We start from the raw sequence: 20038 nt of genomic DNA, 5'->3' as shown, positions 1-20038 counted from the left end.
TTCAAATTTGGCTCACTTTGGTTCCGTTTAGTTTTGCTATGTACAATGATTTTTTTGTTACATTTATTTTGTTTTTTTTTCTCAGCAATTTGTAACCTTTTTTTTATTCCGGAAAGACCATTTGTTACCTTATAGGGTAGCCGTAGAATGGACATCTCAAATTAACCGCTTCGCCGCTTTGAACTTTTATTGGTGGCAGGGATCTGATATATGGCGGCCCTACAAGTTATAAAACACTTTTTAGTTTTGCTTTTGTCCTTTTATCTTTTGACATATTAGATAGTGCACGCAGCTTTGTAGGCATTTGAATTGATAGTCTGTTCAAAGATTTCATTATTTTAAGCGCAGAAAATATTCTGAATTTTTGATGTTTTAAATCAGGGGTAGCCTAATTTGGTTGTAGTATTTTGTCTTGACATATTTATGGAGGCATTTGAGGCATTTAACTTATAACCTATAATATATAAAATATTTCAGTAATACCATAAACATCAAGTCGATTCTCATGTGTAGCAACATTATCTCCTTCTTTAGCAGTACAGGAGTACAGTCCTCCATCTTCCACTCTAACTCTCGTTATATTAAGCTGGGTTACCACGGAGTTGTCTGACGTCATTACCTGACCTAAAGCGTATCTGAAATGTCAGACTTACTATTTTAAATGCAAGGGTAGGTTTGATTTCTTCTTAACTTTTATTTCAGTGTCGACGCAAATGTCTTAAGCAGCAGTCAGCAGCAGTCAACAGCAACTTAATATTAAGAATGCTATCGGCATATCGAAAGAAGGTCCTTATTTCTTTAAAACATTCAAGTTATTGTAGGATTATGATAGTTGTTAATAGTTTTAGCAAAGGTCTTTTGGGGCAAACAATTTTTTTAAGATCGTTTTTGATCGATCGACAAGTACTGACGGTTTATTTGTAGTACATGGGGTTAAATTTAAAATATACTTTAGTATAATTATCTTACCTTGGGTCAGTGTTACTGGAGATAGTAACTCCGTCTCTTTCCCAAGTGAACTGAGGAGGTCGGTCGCTCGATGCTGCACATTGCATGCTTATCTGAAATTATTTTAAACACATTACCATAAATTATTACAGAGTGACACAAATTCTTGGGTGGGTTACTTAGAAAGAAGGGATTATATTCGTTTTTAAACTTGCATAATTGGCCTAGTTGCTGATACCTTGTCGGTCTTCTCAGGTATCACTTGCAGGATTAAGGGGAAAGGGATCTGTAGGTGCTCCAAGTGTTAGATTAGGTTATGATATCTCGGGACCGCGAAAGTTGGACACTTTTTAAAGCCGAGGTTAGAACAGTAGGTCCACTTTGGTCTCTTTAGGGTCAGAGTATTTTTAGTTACTCAGTAAATGAGTTTTGATATTATTTCTAAATTTCATAAGGAAGCGTTTAACCCTTTTGTAAAATATGTATATAGGTTGTTACTTACGTCACCGCCGGGTGTGACTGTGCGTTCAGTGAAATGTTGTGTGATGATCAGACGATTCTCAGATAAGTTTCTTCTAACTCTTTTTCTTCGATCTAGTCCTGGAAAAAAGATTGAACACTTGTCAAGTAATATTTTTATTTAATGTACCTTATTATAAAAAGTTAAGGCTGATCTTGGTTATTCATCCCTACCCTACTTAAACCTACAGTGGAATCTATATATTTAACTCTGTTATGTCGACATCCTCAGTAAGTCAAAAAATGCCATGCTCATCCGCCGAACCCACAAATACTTGAATTATTTAGATTTTATATGTCGAACAAAATTTTACTTGACTGTGTGCATTTTAGTACATATAAATCGAAGTTAGTAAAATACAATGAGGTCAAAGGTACAAATACTATCTTGAACTTACTGGTAAGTCGAAGATTCAAGAAGTTGAAGTTTTTTTTGCATTTCACTTGACTTTCGAGATATTGAGATTCTACTGAACATTCCATAGCTTACATTCGGCATGGAATTAGATTTTTTAAATTAAAAAAAATGATTTCGTTTCAAATAAAATTTACGACCCGTACTATAAATTTGTTCTTTGGTGATGTGCTGTCAATATCGATATCTTGAAAAAAAAACTATTTTATAATATAATACAATTTTTTTTTATGAGCGGCGCTATGCTGCCCTCTCTTGGTCCCCTGGCATGATGGCCAGAACCTTTATTATCTTCAACTAACATATTCCTATCTACAATAAAAATTTAACTTAGTAATTATTTGTCAAACATTAAAAACTTTCTTTAAATAATTGCAAAGCGTTACACATTTATTAAATTCTTCCTTTTTGTAAGTAGGAATTTTACGTGGTAATTTAAAAAATATAATTAAATATATAACATCCATAAAAAATAATGTGTACCAAATATCAAAACAATCGGTTTATTGTAAATAATTAAAAATAATAATTTTCTTTCAGATATAAATAGTGAAGTATCGTCAACAATTAGTAGAATACGGACATCACTACTTCATGACAGATTTGGCCATTCCTATTACACGGCGGCGTTGTGACGTCGCAATCTGGCAGGGAACATAATTACGAGGGTCGCAATTTGCCCAGCGAATGGCCAACTCGACTTCACACCTTGTTATGTCCCGGTTAATGGAAGCAAGATTTGAACGAACAGACTCGATAGTCTGTTAAAGAAAATTATGTTATTAATTTCTAGTGTGATGTGATTCTTTTTAATTATTTTAAATTATGTTAAATACATTCGAAGTCAAAAGTTTGATTTCACGATAGTAGAAAAATCTACTAGTCTTCCATTTATTAAAAAAAAAAGTAGGACCCATCTGCAAGCACTTCCTTTCGAATAAAATAATTTTTATCAAAATCGGACCACCAGGGGCGGAGTTTTGCGGTAAAACACATAAAAAAAATACAGTCGAATTGATAACCTCCTTCTTTTTGAAGTCGGCTAAAAAAAAAATTCTTTACTGAAATAATATTTAAAGTAGTAAAATTAGCAAATGTTTCAGTTAGTTTGTTTTTTATATTACCGTTTCTGTCCTCTTGATAAATAAAACCACCACACGAATCACATAGTTAAAAGAATTTAATAAGGCAGAACAATCTTTTAAAATAACATATAATATATCCTATTATATTTTTATACAGTTAATAAACATACATATAAGTACTACGTAGAATTTAGTCTACATATAATGCGTAGAGTCAAAGAATTTGTTAGTGTTGTACAGTCTGTTTGATGCCGAGTTCGAATTCCAGGAGATGCACAAACAAACGCGTAGTTCATTAGTCGAGATCGACGTTGCGATGGGAAACCGAAATTCGATTGAACGAACGATTGGAAACGAGACAGTGAAAATTCAACTGAAATAAGCTGGGACTATTTCATATTTTGATTCTTAGACGACATAGATTGTGGATTAGAAATTTTGTTTTTGGAATTTTCTTAAGTTCTTAAGTTTAAAGTAAAGCCCTTCTATAGTTTTAATCTTATCAAGTTAAAAACAAACGTAAGTAGTAACTTAAGTATAGAAGCACTGCCGAAGCTACAAAGTGGAAGAGTTTAAAAACGCTAATTTCCGAAACTATAAATCAGATACTGTTATACTTTTAAGTTTCATTATTTCTTAATAAGTTACAATCTATTTTACATCACGCTTTATCTCATAGAAGTCGAACAAAATGGAAAAGCAAAAAAAAATACAGTCGAATTGATAACCTCATTCTTTTTGAAGTCAGCTAAAAACAAAATCTCATTTCGCATAAATTAAACTACACGTCAAAATGAACAACTTCTATAAGTGAAAATGCACACAGCTTTAAATATTAAATTACTAGCTTCGTCCGCGTTGAATAGTGTCTTTAGGCGGCATTTTTAATTATTTACCCTAAAAAATAAGAATCCTCTAGCCCTAAAAATGATGATTATTCCATACAACATTTCATCCCTCCGGTTGAACTCTTTACAACGATTTTTCGCATTAAAAATATCCTATATCCTTTTTCAGGCTCTAGACTATCTATAATAATTTCATTTAAATCGTTTTAGTAATTTTGGCGTGAAAGAACATCAAACAAACAAAGTTGCTTTTGCATTTATAATGTTACTAGTTAGTTAGGATTCAAAAGCATTATCCTATACTAATTATGTTATAAAACTATTTTTAGACAAAATTCCTTCCAATTCACCTTTCTAATATTCGAGACAATTGTCAGTTGGTGCTAGTACTTCACTGTCGCATGTCATTCCACAAGCGTCCGCCGGCAGATATGATTATATTCTGACGTATGCAATTTGCACGGTGCCTTGCTTCGGAAAGCAATTTTGTTGCTGAATTGATTTCACAAAATTATGTTGATTACATAAATAATGTACAAAATGAGGTGAAGTAAAATTTCTTTTTTAATAATAATATGTTTAGATATTTTACTTGAATGAAATATTTCAATATAATATGTGTTTGATATAAACAAAGATATACTATTTTTATAATAACTTTCATGTAAGTTTCGATATTGTACTTATTCAGACACACTAAATAGTATTTATTCCATTTTTAGTTTTATGTGTTAACTTTTTATTAATGAAATGATTGAATAATTCTAAAATGTCAACCGCTAGAACAAATTAAGCTTTCGTTACAAGTCCAAGTATATGGACATTATTAATCGTTACGTTTCATCATTTGCGTTGCATCGCTTGTAGCGTTAAGCTTAAATAGTTTGGTTTAGGTCCCGATTACATTGACATAAGAAATTCTAATTCCCTTAGAGTGTTGTCTACTACGATTGTGGGTACAACTGCTGTGACACTTGTCACATATTATTGTTTCTATTTTTTCAAAGAATTTGAAGGATGTCATACAAAATGTCAGTGAAGTCAAAGTTCACAGTTTCAGTGGTTTGTGACGTTCACATAGCAACCACAAAGAAAGCGAAGCGAAAACACATTCGGTTTACATTAACGACATATATCTACCGTAATTGCGTTGTTTTTCCTTAGATCCTTGTTCTAAATTAATCAACGCGCGTTTTGGTATGAAAGAACATTAAAATGGTTTGTTCCGCCAAACCGTTACATACAAATTTTGATTCCGCTTCGTTTTCGTATTTCAATGTGATCGTGGCGCAAGTTTAAATAGTTCGGTTAAATACAAGATGATTTATACTGAGGTAGAAATAAAGCTGATTCAGCAGTTTGGAAGTTTAATTGGAACACGTCTAAGTACTCACTAACCTAGATAAGTTTTGGAGTCCAAGTTGTTAAGGTGGTAAGTTGGAAAAGGAAGAGCATTGTTATAGTTAAATGTTTTGTAATAAAGTTCTACGTCTTACAATATACTAGTTGTCGCCCGCGACTCCGTCATCTATGTCAAATTTCATCAAGATCCATTGAGCCGTTCTGGAGATACTCGTACCTTCAAATAAACATCCATCCAAACATTCGCATTTATAATATTAGTATGATTTTTATAGTATAATATTTGGTGAAAATAATCTTACAGTCATCATTTTTTTCAAGCTACTTAAGTTTAATTATGTGTTTTAGTTTAAAGCAGGGGTTGAAAGGAATTTTTGATTCCAATACATAAAAAATTCCCCGAAATCTAAGAAATAATTACTAATATTATAAATACGAATGTTTAGATGGCTCAACGGATCTCGATAACATTTGGCATAGATGTAGAATATAGTCTGGAAGAACACATAGGCTACTTATTAAGTTTTGTTTTTAATTCGGATAGTGTCGTGGGCGATATCTAGTTTTATATACAACTATGTAATATGGGAGTTCCATGACACTTAAATCAAATTAGTCAAATTTTATGAAGCGTCACTAAACTATGCTAATTGGAGGCAAATCATCAATGAACTGTATAATTAAATTTTCTGACACTATTTTACAGCTTATTTAATATATTTATTTTATCTTTTTATCTATCATATAAAAACCAACCAGGCGGAGATAAAATAAATAAAAACAATAAACTCATTGAATACATACAGAAGGCAAACGAACAATTACAAATCAGATAAAGATAGTGTAAAAATAATTTCTTGAAGTGAGGATATTTGCAAATGGATTAAAAATAAATACATATGTATAAAATACTAGCTGTCGCCCGCGACTCCGTCCGCGCGGAATAAAAATTTCATCAAGATCCATTGAACCGTTCCGGCTATACCTTCTAACAAACATCCATCAATCTATCCATCTAAACTTTCGAATTTATATTATTAGTAAGATTTAGTGTTAGAAAGAGAATATAATAAAAAACGCCTTTCCCTTACTTTGTATTTGAAACTCGTAAACATTTGCGCAGTCCTAATAAAAAAACCAATAGCCTGTATTTCTGTGCTACTTAGGAAGCAAATCGAAAAATACTTCACTTTTCAAAATTGCCACGATATAACGAACGTACCCGAAAAAATATTAGCTGCCAGTCAGATTTTTATAAAAAAAAAATACGACGTCCACAGGTCCACAGTTCAATGGAGCATATGATGACAGAGGGGACACGTTATCAAACTGTGCAATTGACCAACGGTCAATTTTGTTGGCACATACTACAAACATATAATATATAGAGAGATTTATAAGGATCAAGAAATTGAATCCCCTGATAACTGATCAATACAATAAAGGAGTACTTTTTATATTGTTTTTTTTATAAAATCAATTGCCTTCGTTAGAAATAGCTTTTATTAGATTTTAAATAGATTTTAGCTACTTAAAAGTCTCAAAATCTGGCAGAAAAATTAGATAGGACAGATAGAATTTTTAAATAAAGAGATTTCCGATTAAAAACATATTCTATCTACATATACAAAAACACCTATTACTTTCACACATACGAATGTCAGTAGTATGAAAGCTTATGCCGCGATTCCAGCTCCATTCGCACAGAGTAAATAAATAATGGCAATAAATAATCTGGCACTGACACCGACCTCGCGGAGTGGTCTCTGCTCTGCCGCCTAACGATTGAACCCCGACCTCTGTTACACCGAAACGAGCATATTTATTTTCGTGTATTTTATTTGATTCAACGTAGATTTTAAGATTAATAATGAACGGGGAGCTTATTAAATAATATATACGTGTGCTATACAACTAGGCAATTTTACAGTCTTTAAGTAACTTACTTTTACTTTATTGAACAAATTGTTCAATAAAGTAAAATGATTTTTGTTGTAAGTAAATGTTGTGTAAATAGTTTTTTTGCACTATATATTTTTTTTTCGGTACAAGAAGACGTATTACAGCTATAAATAAGTAAAAACACTCCTTGAATACAGGAGCGCATTTTTCAAACTCTACATTTATCTTACTAACATTATAAATGCGATTGTTTGGATGGTTCGATGTACGTTTGTTGGAAGGTATCCCCAGAACTGCTCAACGGATCTCGATGAAATTTGGCATAGATGAAGGTCGTTGTCTGGAAGAACACACAGGCTACTTATCAAGTTTTTTTTTTTAAATTCCGCACGGACGAGGTCATGGGCGATAGCTAGTTTGTCATAAATAATGAAAATATGTAGATGTTGTGAATGTCGAGAGATAGTGAAGGCCATTTAACATTAAGCCGTTTGTTCGTTGTTCTAAAACGGTGTGACAGTCGGACTGTGCCGTATTTTATTTGGGACAGCTTTTGTTGTTTCTGTCCCGTGGCTTGTGTTTGTTTTGCTTAGTACTGAGCACCCTTCCTAATGATTCATATCGTACAAGCCACTTCACTTACTCCTACAACCGGCAGAGTAATATAAACTATAAAACAAAGGCTTTAAAGTGGAAAATTGCTTGTCTATAATCAGCCTATCGTTTGTCTGCCTTCTGAGATTTCATTCATTGTCAAAACAAAAGGATCATATTTGTCAAAGAGTTGGCTTGTTTGTTGGTCCATTAAAAAGCTTATTAGTACTAGAAAGTTTTTTTTTGAAGTGTCCTTAGTGTAGGCAAGTTACAATAGAGAAGTTTTGAATGTGAAAAAGAGGTTGAATGATTGTTTGATAAAAAATAATAGATATAATTTTTTAGTGTTTTAAGTTTTTTTTTTATGTTTTTGGAATAAATATGATAATAGAATAATTATAACATTACTAGAAATATTACTTACTTCTTCTGGAATGAGAAGTGACTTCTTCATCTGGTATTGAAAAGGTCAGTAACCTGTAACAATAAAATATATATATTGAAATAAATATGACCAATTTAATATTATAATTTTTTTGTGTAACATGATATTTTCCTTGTTTGTTTTGGGGTTTCAATAACTTTTAAGAAGTTATTTTCCAAGTGAAATCACAGTTTACTTTCTTCTTGCATATTTCTAAATACTTATAAAGATTTTTTTCCATCAGAGTATCCATGTTAATAGTCATAATTAACAAAAAACCTACAACGAACTTTTTAAATTATTATTTCCCCTAATGACATAACAAGATGAAGCCACCCCTAACCCTGTTAGGGGCTGGTTTGCGACGATAATGTAATTGAAATTCAACTTTATGCAATTAACTAATGCTCGTCCGGAATCAATCCATTTGAGCAATGACAGAGTTGTACAGAAAATAAAATGTTTTAATTTTTATAATGAATTGATTGTTTTTTTTGTAAAATTTATTTCGTCAATTAATTCATTAAAATATAAAATATAAACGACAGCGTTAAACAAAACTTTACAGTTCATAAAAATTTTAAAAACACGAAAAGTTTAATAAGAAATTTAATCGTTAACCAATAATTTAATTAACTCGTATGAATACTAATTGATTTATTAAACCAATTCTTGTTTAAATATTTTTTAAAAATAAAAACACAACTCTTATTTCTTGATTATATCTGTTGCACTTAGTGTAAGTAAATGAAAGATCAGAAGAAAACAAAAATATAAAAAGTCAGCGGAATTCATCCAACCGAAGTCAGCTGTCTCCGGTTTCGTAATTTGCCTACAATGTAAAATAGTGCCACAATTCATTTCAGTGGCCATTGAACTTTGACTTTTAAAAGACTGGATCTGTTAAGTTCGTGCGCTGTTTACTTGTGTGCTTGTTTTGTGTTCATAAAGACGTAAGTGTCAGTATGTTCACGCAGCACCAAGGCCATGATATATGTGATTACCATTTATATCTCACACCCGCGAAAAGTTTAAATTTATAGTATAGCATAGTATGTCATAACCGCGGCTCTTTGCTTAGTCCGTTTCTATATAGTCAAAGGCATCAATTCATCTCGGTGGCTATTGAACGACCATGGTGCCCAGACGAGCGTGAATTTACGAAGCGAAGCCTCTCAACTTGGGTCCCGTCAAATTTTTATGAAATATCCTCCGAAATAACCGCGCTGTATAACTGAACGAAACTCTAGACGCTTTTGAATAATTCATTCTCGGTGCAGTTGCACTGCGTTGTTTAGCGATAAATTGTTTGTGTGTTTATTTATACTTTTATGCATTTTAAATAAATACTTGAACTTAAATATATTTTCTAACTAGTCGAAACATCTGTATATAAATACATTGCTATCTCTGCTCTTTTAAAGTGAAAGAGCGGGATTACAATATCGTACAAATATTTCTGTCTTAGTTATCTAAGGAAATTTTAAAAATACAATTGTGGTCGGACATTATTTGATTCTTAAGGAAAGTATTTTCAATTCAATTTGCAATATAATTAGTGTAGCGAACGCAATGGGGAACGTTCGTTCGGTTAGTGTAAATGAGTCTTAAATCACGTCATCTTCAGCAAACTTCAGCGGCTGTGGCAGGCGAGGGGTTAAGTTGAAAATTTACATAATCCCGGGGTCGAGAACTGGGACAACAACTGGGAAATCGTAGTTTTGACTCGCGCCAGAGCCGGCGAATAATTTGAATAGTTTTAGATTCAACCGTTTAAATTGCAAAATAAGGACCAGGTGCTTTTAATCGATTTTTATAGCTTAAAGATTTCAAACAAACGAGTCAGCTTATGCGATTTAAATAACACTAGCTGTCGCCTGCGACTCTGTGCACGCGATTTAAAAAAAACTTAGTAGTCTATGTGTTCTTCCCGACTATGTTCTACACCTATGCCGAATTTCATCGAGATCCGTTGGGCCGTTCTGAAGATACCTTCACACAAACATCCATCCATCCACCTACTTATTAGTATGATAATCGTCTCTTCTAAAATAGGTCAACCATTAAAGTACGAATAGACTATGACAGAAATTACGACATTAATGTCTACTTTTACAATTGTAAGGATGGAATCAAAAGACACTTATGTTCATACAGAGACACTTTGATGAATACATTGAGTGTACTGTGCATACTGTTTTATTCTACCATTAGTCATAATTAGCATGTTCTTTAGTATTGAAAGTGAAAGACAAGCTAATCTAAGACACCGCCTATTTCACCGGGCCAGATATCTTTGTCTGACTTTACTATATTATTCAACCGTTTTTAATAAATACTTCATATTATGTGTTTATTTTGCTTTGAAATCTATTAAATCTTATTATACAAATGTTTAGAAGAATGGATGGATGGATGTTTGTTAAAAGTTATCCCCAGAACAGCTAGACAGATCTCGTTGAAATTTACCATATATTTAAGACATATCCTAGAAGAACATGTTAAGTTTTTTTTTGTTTAGGCGGACGGAGTCGCAGGCGACAACTACTTTAAAATATTTTTATGAGCTCTACTTTTCCGGTTTCGCTCGCCTCTTGTTTCAATAGATGTGATGTGAAGGTTTCCAAGCCACTGGAGCGTAAACTGCATCCTATCGACCGATTTATATTTTATTCATGGATTTGTGTCAGATAGTGTAGGCATTAGAGTTTAAAGTGTGACATAATTCAAGGGGTAAATTTAAATATTTTTATTCATAAAAAGCAGGGATATATTATGTATTTCTTTCAAAAAGGTTTTATTATATATGCAAAATATTTATTCAACGTCACGGTCTGCCTACGATCTTGTAGTGAACTAGCGTAGCGTGCTACGGCGTAGCCGACGTAGCGAGCGTAGGCATTTTAATAAGATGTCGCAAGTACCTTAAAATTGTAAATTAAAAGAAAATACGATAACAAAAAAGTACCTGATGATAAAAAAAAAATTCAATTGTCACAACTTTTTTACCTTCTTTGTTAATTGACCACAGCAAGTTTAAGATGTATCGATACTTTTCTCTTACGTGTTGTCATGTTACATTTTAATCTTTCAGAGAAAACTAGTATTTCGAAGCCACAAGATAGTTTTATACTAGAGCATGAGAAAATATGAAATGTTTTTCGCAACGAGAACAGTTTGCTAGCAACGTTGAGTTAGAGTTGAGCTATCCTACATTCTCAAATATAGGGTTGTCACAAAAAATTTAAATAAAATATTTTACATAAATTGATCTTCATATTTTTTTTCTTTACTAATGTAATAAAGAAAGATTTGATTGTTTGTTTTCATTCAATAGGCTCCGAAACTACTGAACCTATTTGAAAAATTCTTTCACTGTTTAGAAGCAACACTTTTCCCAAGTGGACGAAGTTGCGGGCAACTGCTAGTTTATTTTATTTTGATTAAACATGTCGATAACTGACTATATTTATGTTATACTATTTTGTAACTGTAAAACAAATAAAAAATTAATTACGATTTGAAATCTTACTTCTAACTGATATTATACATGCGAAAGTTTAGATGGATGGATGGATGTTTGAAGGCATCTCCGGAACGTCTCAACGGATCTTGATAAAATTTGACACAGATGAAGAATATAGTCTGGAAGAACACATAGGCTACTTATAAAGTTTTTTTTCAATTCCTCGAGGACGCAGTCGCGGACGACAGCTAGTATGTCATATATTGTCCTTGTGTAACTACTCTTCCATTAAAACAAAATAACAAAATAACCGTGAAACATCTGGTACAAATAGTAAAAATAGAACGACCATAAGTACATTGGAATATTATCTTCATTTTGGGTCAGTCGAGTAAAACACAAAGGCATTTATTCAAGTCGTAATTCCTACCAAGAAACGTTTGGTAAACAGCTACCGTGTGCTGTAATTTTTATATCATTTCCTATTAAAGTTGTCAGAGTTGGAAACCCTAAGTTACAACGTATCCTTAGAGCGGTAGAACGTACCTGCAGTTTGCAATTAATTTAAATGTATGAGAAACTTATTGTATGGAAAACTAAGGTAAGCATAAATGTACAATCTTGTGTCTTAAAGTAGTTTCAAATACTTGAGTAATAAATTAATAGAGGAATTAAGTAATTTTGAAATATTTAGCTATAAATTATTTAATGTCTTCATTATAATTTTTTCAAAAGGTGGCAAACGAGCAATTTGCCACTTGAATTCGCCGAAATAGCGAGGCAACCGTTGACCATAGACATCCTCAAATGCAGATGCGTTGTCTACCTTTATTCAACGGAGATGGGGACGCACAGATAGAGGATATTTGACTTCCTATGCGTCCCCTCTTCCGCCGATATAATACGATTATGGTTGGTTTCAACTACAGTAACAGTTGTACAAAAACATATTTTCGTCCTTTTTATTCTCTTTTACAGAACAGAAATAACAGTGATTCTTGACTGGGATTTCGGCAGTGGAAATCTACGTTTAAATAAGCAGATATCTGTGTTTTAAAATGATGATTGTAAAATTAAATTTTGAACCAAAAACAAAAACTCATTATTACAGATATCAATTATAAAAGAAGACAAAGTTTTTCTTAAAAAAATATCAAAGGATTCACAGACGTTAAATTTAAATACGTAGTTAACAAAAGTAGATAAATAATAAACAATAGAAATATGCCTTTTTGTTGTTTGGGAATAAAATATTATTAATGTTAGCTTTCCATTTTTGAATTCAACGTCAATATTTTATAAAAAATAGCAATGAATCAAATGAATTCGCATGAATCGAGGAAGCAATGTAAAAAGGAATATTTAGTGAGAAAGCGAAGTGCTTCCAATTTTGCTTCATCCTGTATTCCGATTGGCTGCCGATGTTCGTTTAAAATATGCACGGGCCGTGTTTGTTAATTTGTGCAACGCTCTCGCCAAATTGAGGTTGTAAAATTGGATTTTTTAATAGTTCCATGATTCTAAGAGTTTAGATTTTTTAGATTTTTAAATCAAATTCTCACATCTCAAAGTGTAGTAACAGTGGTAGACGCCAGCAACAACAACATCAGTTGCACGAATTGGCCGGCTCGCCCGGTGAAATACCACGACCACACAGAAGACAGGCGTGAAGTGGAAGCAATTCCGCGTTTCGTCTGATGAGTGTGGTGCCGGAGGCCTAATTTTAGTCCTCTTTCCCTTCCCATCCTTTTCTTATAAGGAAAGGATGGGAAGGGGAGGTGGATTTGATGAAGGAGGAGATGCATAGGAAGGTTAAATATTCTCTTTTTGTGCGTCTCCTCTTTCGTCGATTGAGGGTAGGCAACACATCTGCAATTGCGAATGTCTATGGGCAGCGGTCGCTTTGCCATTTCGGCGAATTCATGTGGCCGCTTGCTCGTTTGCCACCTTGTAATATAAAAAAAAAAACATCTCAAAGATATTCAAATAAAATAGTATATCTTTATACATCTTAAATGTCTTTGTCACATCTCTAGTCTTTGACTATTTTGTGTTTCGTTCTTGTTTATCAACCTTTTTTAACCTAAAGAACACAAAGTTTAGAGACTCAGCTGAGAATTTGAGCTATTAGATTTATTTCTATAACTCCTGTTTAACTACGTCCAAAATACACCTTTTTTCCACTGACGAAAATCTCTTCAACTACAGTTGCATACGACTTCTATTTAAAGCAGAATCACGAGGGTGCAGGTGGAAATGAGGTCTACCGATGTAAAGGTTCATAATTCCTTTAGTACTGGATTCCGAATTTGTATGTATATGTAGATTAAAACTGTAAATGTATTTTTTCCGCGTATCTTTTCATCGCTTGTTGCTCGACTCTAAGCGAAGTATTCCGATTCAGCAGAGCATAAACTGCATCACTGCTATCGTTTTATTTTATACACGGACATATTTGAAACGAATGTCTTTTTCAGTTTAAAATGTTTGCATTCATATGACGAGATCGTTATAAAAAGATTTGTTTGCTTTAGTTTAAAACATTTGAAAGATTCTGTACGAATTAATTGAAAACGAAATTATATTCAGTCAAACAACCAACATAAATAATCACATGTTTCACTAAAGAACAGAACAACAGACTCATGTCCGAATTGTACCACTGTTTAGATCACCTATGATAATTCTTGGTCAAATAAATATGAAATGCAAGATTATTCAAATATGTAAATTCAATAGCATGAACGTTTTCGCAAAGACAATTTCAAAAGATACAATACGAAGATCACTGAACAGAATGATGAATTTACAAAGAAAATACGATATATTTTTCCTAACGAGAGATATTGTCAGTCGAGACATGGTATACAGTTGAGCGAGCCTACATTTTATGTGTAGGGTGACCATTAAGTAACACTACATAGGTAGAGCCCATAATAACATTAGCTACTACACGGTAAGTAAGGGGGACGCTCTCATCAATCTTTTAAAAGTTGGCAACGCATCTGTTTTTGTTGTAACATTTTAACTTGTTGCAAATGTCTATAGGCTAGCGGTCTATTCGCTATTTTAGATATAAGATGGCTGCTCGATCGTATGCCACTTTATACAATAAAAATGTCGTATTAAGTAAGAAAGCGACTTTTCCAAGTGGAAATTTTACAATTAATATTAAGCAAGGGAATTAAAAAACTGACTAAGTATTAAAGGACTATCTTAGAATATTAATTATTGTTGGTCACCCTAAACCTACAACATCCGTGCTCTAGTGATTCGTTGATGTGTAAAACTACAGCGGGACTGGCGACGTGCGCCGTACGTCGTACTGCAGGTGGGTTTTAATTGGTATACGAGTATCGTACACTTTGTTATGATGTGTATTCAAAGAAATATATTTTGAATAGTAATGGGATAAAGTACCAATAGATGTCTGACCGTGAGTTTCTAAGAACAAAATCTCCGTTTAAAACATATTGTTACTCTATTTTGTCAAAGATAATAAAAGAGATGGCGTTTTATACAGATAATTTGGTCTCAGAAACCCAAGGTGAGAAAACTATCCGTTCATAAATATTACTAAACCATAAAGCTTTAAAATAGTTTAAAAAATTTCTTATATATTTACTAAATTGATTTTAATTCATACATTTTGAATTTTTAAACAATATAGCTGTCGCCCGTGACTCCGTCTGCGTGGAATTAAAAAAAACTTAATAAGTAGCCTTAAGAAGTCAAATTTCATTAAGATCCGTTCAGCCGTTCTGGAGATACCTTCAAACTAACATTCATCCATCATTCATCTAAACATTCGCATTTATAATATTAATAAGATGAAGTACGATATAAGAACAAAGACGTTTATGGAACCATACAAGAAAGTTGTTTAAAGGATTTTCGATAACACAAACTATGATTCAAAAATCGAATGACTTTAAAATAAGGTTTTAAGAAAATAGAATAATATTTCATACACTTTAATATCGAAAGAGATTTAATATAATGTATGAATGTTCAGGTGAGTTCAATTGGAAATATTTACAGTGTACGTGATTCAAGAGTACAAGAGTTACCTCATTACAAATTCTACATACGTACTAGAGACTGGATTTTATATGTTTTATAATAGATTATAAAACGTGATTATAATGAAATCATATATATATTAAAATATTTATTGAAATAGGATATTGTATTCGTTATTCAAAGAGGCAAAAAGAAATTATAGGGTGAACTTTGGAAACATCTTATATATATAAAAGAAAGTTGTGTTAGTTACACCATTTATAACTCAAGAACGGCTGAATCGATTTGACTGAAAATTGGTGGGCAGGTAGCTTAGAACCAGGAAACGGACATAGGATATTTTTTACTCCATTTTCTATTTTTTATTCCGCGCGGACGCAGTCGCGGGTAAAAGCTAGTTTTTCTATAAACTGTGTAAAATTTTCAAGCGTAAAGGTTAGTTACAAACAAATATTACATGGAAGGTGTCAAACTAGACTTGTTACTTAGTAGTAACAAGTTTTTACAAGTATGACTTTTCTGAAATATTTTTTATTAATAAACTTGGATTTTGTAAGGGAGAGCGAAGAGAACTCTATACTATGCCACAATGTATATAGTTTTCTGGTACACTTTACTAAGACACTATTACTCTTTCAGCATTATTCTTTGGCACAGTAATTTTAATTTATTTATCGATATGGCATCATAAGAAATCTATTTTTATATTAATTAAAGAAAGATTATAATTAAAACACATATTAAAAAAAATACAAAATATGATAAGGTAAGAAGCATCTCTGAAATATTAGCTACTAGCTGTCGTCTGCGACTCCTTCCGCGCAGAATTAAAAAAAAAAAACATAATAAGTAGCCTATGTGTTCTTCCAAACTATGATCTACATCTATGCCAAATTTCATTGAGATCCATTGAGCCGTTCTTGAGATAACTTCAAACAAACATCCATGCATCCATCTAAACATTCGCATTTATAATACGCAAGATAGTAAAGTTAAATAAGAACTTACTAACTTACTTCTGAAACTGTTACGACTATTAAATATGGTATGAATTACGTGTACACAACCTTTCGAAGCTCTTTAATATAAAAAGTTAGATGAGACAAAGTTGTCCCGTTTCCCGAGATATTTTAACGTTCGTTGAAGTATTACGAAAAAAATATGCTGACGCAAAAACCAATCTTCAACTTTCTTAGTTTTACTTTGATGCATGGTAATATTTTCACATATCGCTTATCTTATATATATCTACATATATAAAAGAAGGTTGTGTTAGTTACACCATTTATAACTCAAGAACGGCTGAATCGATTTGACTGAAAATTGATGGGCATGTAGCTTAGAACCAGGAATAGGACATAGGATAATTTTTACCCCGTTTTCTTTTTTTTACTCCGCGCGGACGGAGTAGCGGGTAAAAGCTAGTAAGAAATAAAGTAATATTTCATATACTGCAAGTTCAGAAGTACTGAGAAAAAAAAACTACTTAACATTTTAAAGTATTTTTTTTAAAATTAGTTGCTGAAAAAATGTACAATTTATAAATACCAATAAGAAAAAAAAAGTTTTTTTGTTTTTTACACCGCTTGGCAACCTTTAAATGAAGTGGTTTATTAATTTTTTTCTTCTAAATATGATATAAGACAGCGACAGAGTATTATTCGTACATCGGATCGTACTTAAAAGAGCTCATTCAAGAAAAATATTGGCTTATAAAGCAAATAAACATTACATTTTGCAATAAATCTTTTGTATATTAAAGGGATTCTAAAATAACAATATGGAATAACAGAATACGTGCTTCATAGTCAACTAATTTAATATTCTGTTTGTCTGAGTGATGCGCTTTAAAATATTTACGAGACAGCTCTTTCATTTGTACATTTTAATAGCTTTACCGAAATTAGAAATCTCCCCTTTCGCTGCTTCGAAAATCTACGAGTTTATTTTGTAAATTGTTTCAAAATGTTCTATTTTATATTGTTTCTTTTTTTTTTCTAAATAAAACAAGAACAAAGTTCGTACGCGTGGAATTAAAAAAAAAAAAACAATATAGCCTACGATAGGCAGAGATAGTGTAGCTTTCAAACAGTGAAAGAATTTCTCAAATCGATTCAGTACTTTCGGAGCTTATTGAGCAAACATTTTTTCTCTTTATACCCTTCACTTTACTTAATTTATACTAAGCGACTGTTTAAGTTATTATTAAAGGACTCCACGTTGCCGTTAGATCGATAAAGTTATGGGTTTCTTACAATAGAATGATATTGTGCTTGCAATTTTTATTTCTCGTCTGTACTTTCAGGTGATTGTGATCATAACTTGATATTTAGTTGACGAGAATTGCTTGTTACATTTATTTATAAATACCTAACACATATTCCAAATAATTTAAGAATTGTTCTTTTATTTTCTTTTCCATTACCTATTTGATTGATATAGTTATATAAGTCTGTCTCAATTGTATATTTGTAGTTCTTTCTTTGCCATAGATTTTAATATATTTTTTTTACATAAATGGACAGCCAGCTATATCCTAAAAGATTAATATTCCTAACAGCCAGTTATTAATATTAAAGGCTTTCGGATTCTCTTAAGCTTTAAGAAACATTTTGTGTATTGACTTGTAGAATTTGTGAATAATTCGAAATTCGACGAGTAATTCGATTTTTTTTAATAATTCGTATAATTTCGAATAATTCGAATTTAGAATAGAATATTTTCGATTATATTCCATTATATTGCTGTACTTGTTAAGTGATTTTATTTATCAGTAGGTTTTCACTGCTGGAGCATTTATATAAAATTTTAAAGTTCTCTGAGTTATTTCGGAGAAAATGACAGAGACGGTAATAATTTTTGTGTACGAAATGTTTTGCAGTGAAAACCAACGCTAAAATATTTTTTGTACATCAGAACCAAATACAAAATACCTAGACTTTAATGTGAAAAGTTAGATAGACAAAGTTTTGTCGTCGTCGTCAGAGACTAGTTTTTCGTTGTCGATTCATTATTCTAAAAAAAATAACGGGAAAGTTGTTGATTACTTTATTTATTTTGGCTTTATCACTAAACTTCATAGACGTAAAAATAAGTTAGAGACATCAATAAACTATTAACTACAAGAAAATTTTGCCAAGCACTCAAACAGTTTTGTCAAACATTGCGTGTTAACTCAAGATCGGTCGAACTGATTTAGCTGAAAATTGATGGGGAGGTAGCATAGAACTAGGAGACGGACATAGGAACTTTTTTTTCTTGTGTGCATTTTGTTTACTCCGCGCGGACGGAGACGCGGGTAATAGCTAGTGTTTGATAAATAGTTTGATTAAAAAAATTACCAAATGCGGTCGTTCCAGCTTTTTAAATATGTTCAGCTTAAAGTGAATACAATATTTGTAAAGTCCCGAAGCGTTTGCATCATTTAATATTCTGTTTGGTTTAATGACGTATATTTAAATATTAAATACAACTTGTTAGTTTACACTTTGTTACCGATTCGGTTTTACATTCAGTATTCTCTTTGACATAGCTATTTAAATATTTAGCATTAATTTGAGTTTGATATTTATATTTACGAGCTTATTCTAGTTTTGTTTGTATGGTAAAAATAATGTTTAGGAAGCAGCAAACCTTATTAAAAAAAAAACAGTCTTTCTAAATTATTCAAACTTTCGTGAGACATTATCACTAACTTATATAGAAACGGCCAAAACACTCACGTATATAAAGAGATCTAGTTTACAAAAATCCTGTTTTACAAATAACGTTCTTTTTTATAGGATAATGAGGCGAAAGAGAAGCGGATCGTCTAACATTAATTAATCTGACGTCCATAGACATCCGCAACACCAGAGGAACCACAGATGCGTTGCCAATTGGTTACTATGCTTAGGATATAGATGTCGCTTATTATGAACAAATTTTAAAATTGTGTAACTTATTAACGTATAGACATGACAAGACTAAAAAATCTACTAGTCTTCTAGTTATTTAAAAAAAAAAAAAAAAAATGGGACCCATCTGCAAGCACTTCCTTTCGATTAAAATATTTTTTATCAAAATCGGACCACCAGGGGCGGAGTTTCGCGGTAACACACATAAAAAAAAATACAGCAGAATTGATAACCTCCTTCTTTTTGAAGTCGGCTAATAAAAATGGGAATTAATACCAGCAAAAATTTTCACAACCTTTTAAGTCATTATGTCATATTTTCACGGTGACGTAACATATTTTATTCTGTTTATTTATGACGGCGTCATTTAAGCTGATAAATAACATCATTCGCTCCACTGACCCCGAAAATTGAGCTCAGAGTACTCTGGTCACAGTATAATGGCTTACGTTTTTAAAATAAATATACATATTTGTTTTTTTTTAAATAAAAAGTTAAAGTAAATGGGATATAGTAAGCTGATATTCATTTCAGCGGAATGTTGTTTTTGATCCTA

The 20038-nt window shown here is 32.0% G+C and overlaps 1 protein-coding gene across 1 annotated transcript in view; it reads right to left on the bottom strand.

Annotated features, from left to right (window-relative positions):
* The window catches only part of LOC106715509 (Down syndrome cell adhesion molecule-like protein Dscam2), a 63852-nt gene that overhangs the window by 11520 nt on the left and 32294 nt on the right, over positions 1 to 20038 (bottom strand). Inside the window, exons 4-8 of the mRNA XM_045684139.1 lie at positions 8098 to 8150; positions 1451 to 1548; positions 970 to 1061; positions 484 to 635; positions 129 to 219 (exon numbers count right to left, since the gene is read on the bottom strand). Of these exons, the coding sequence (XP_045540095.1) occupies positions 129 to 219; positions 484 to 635; positions 970 to 1061; positions 1451 to 1548; positions 8098 to 8150 (486 nt within the window). The remainder of the gene's footprint in view (positions 1 to 128; positions 220 to 483; positions 636 to 969; positions 1062 to 1450; positions 1549 to 8097; positions 8151 to 20038) is intronic.

The sequence above is a fragment of the Papilio machaon genome, chromosome 25, assembly GCF_912999745.1.
Source record: "Papilio machaon chromosome 25, ilPapMach1.1, whole genome shotgun sequence".
Taxonomy (NCBI): domain Eukaryota; kingdom Metazoa; phylum Arthropoda; class Insecta; order Lepidoptera; family Papilionidae; genus Papilio; species Papilio machaon.
This window is presented reverse-complemented; position numbering and strand designations above follow the sequence as displayed.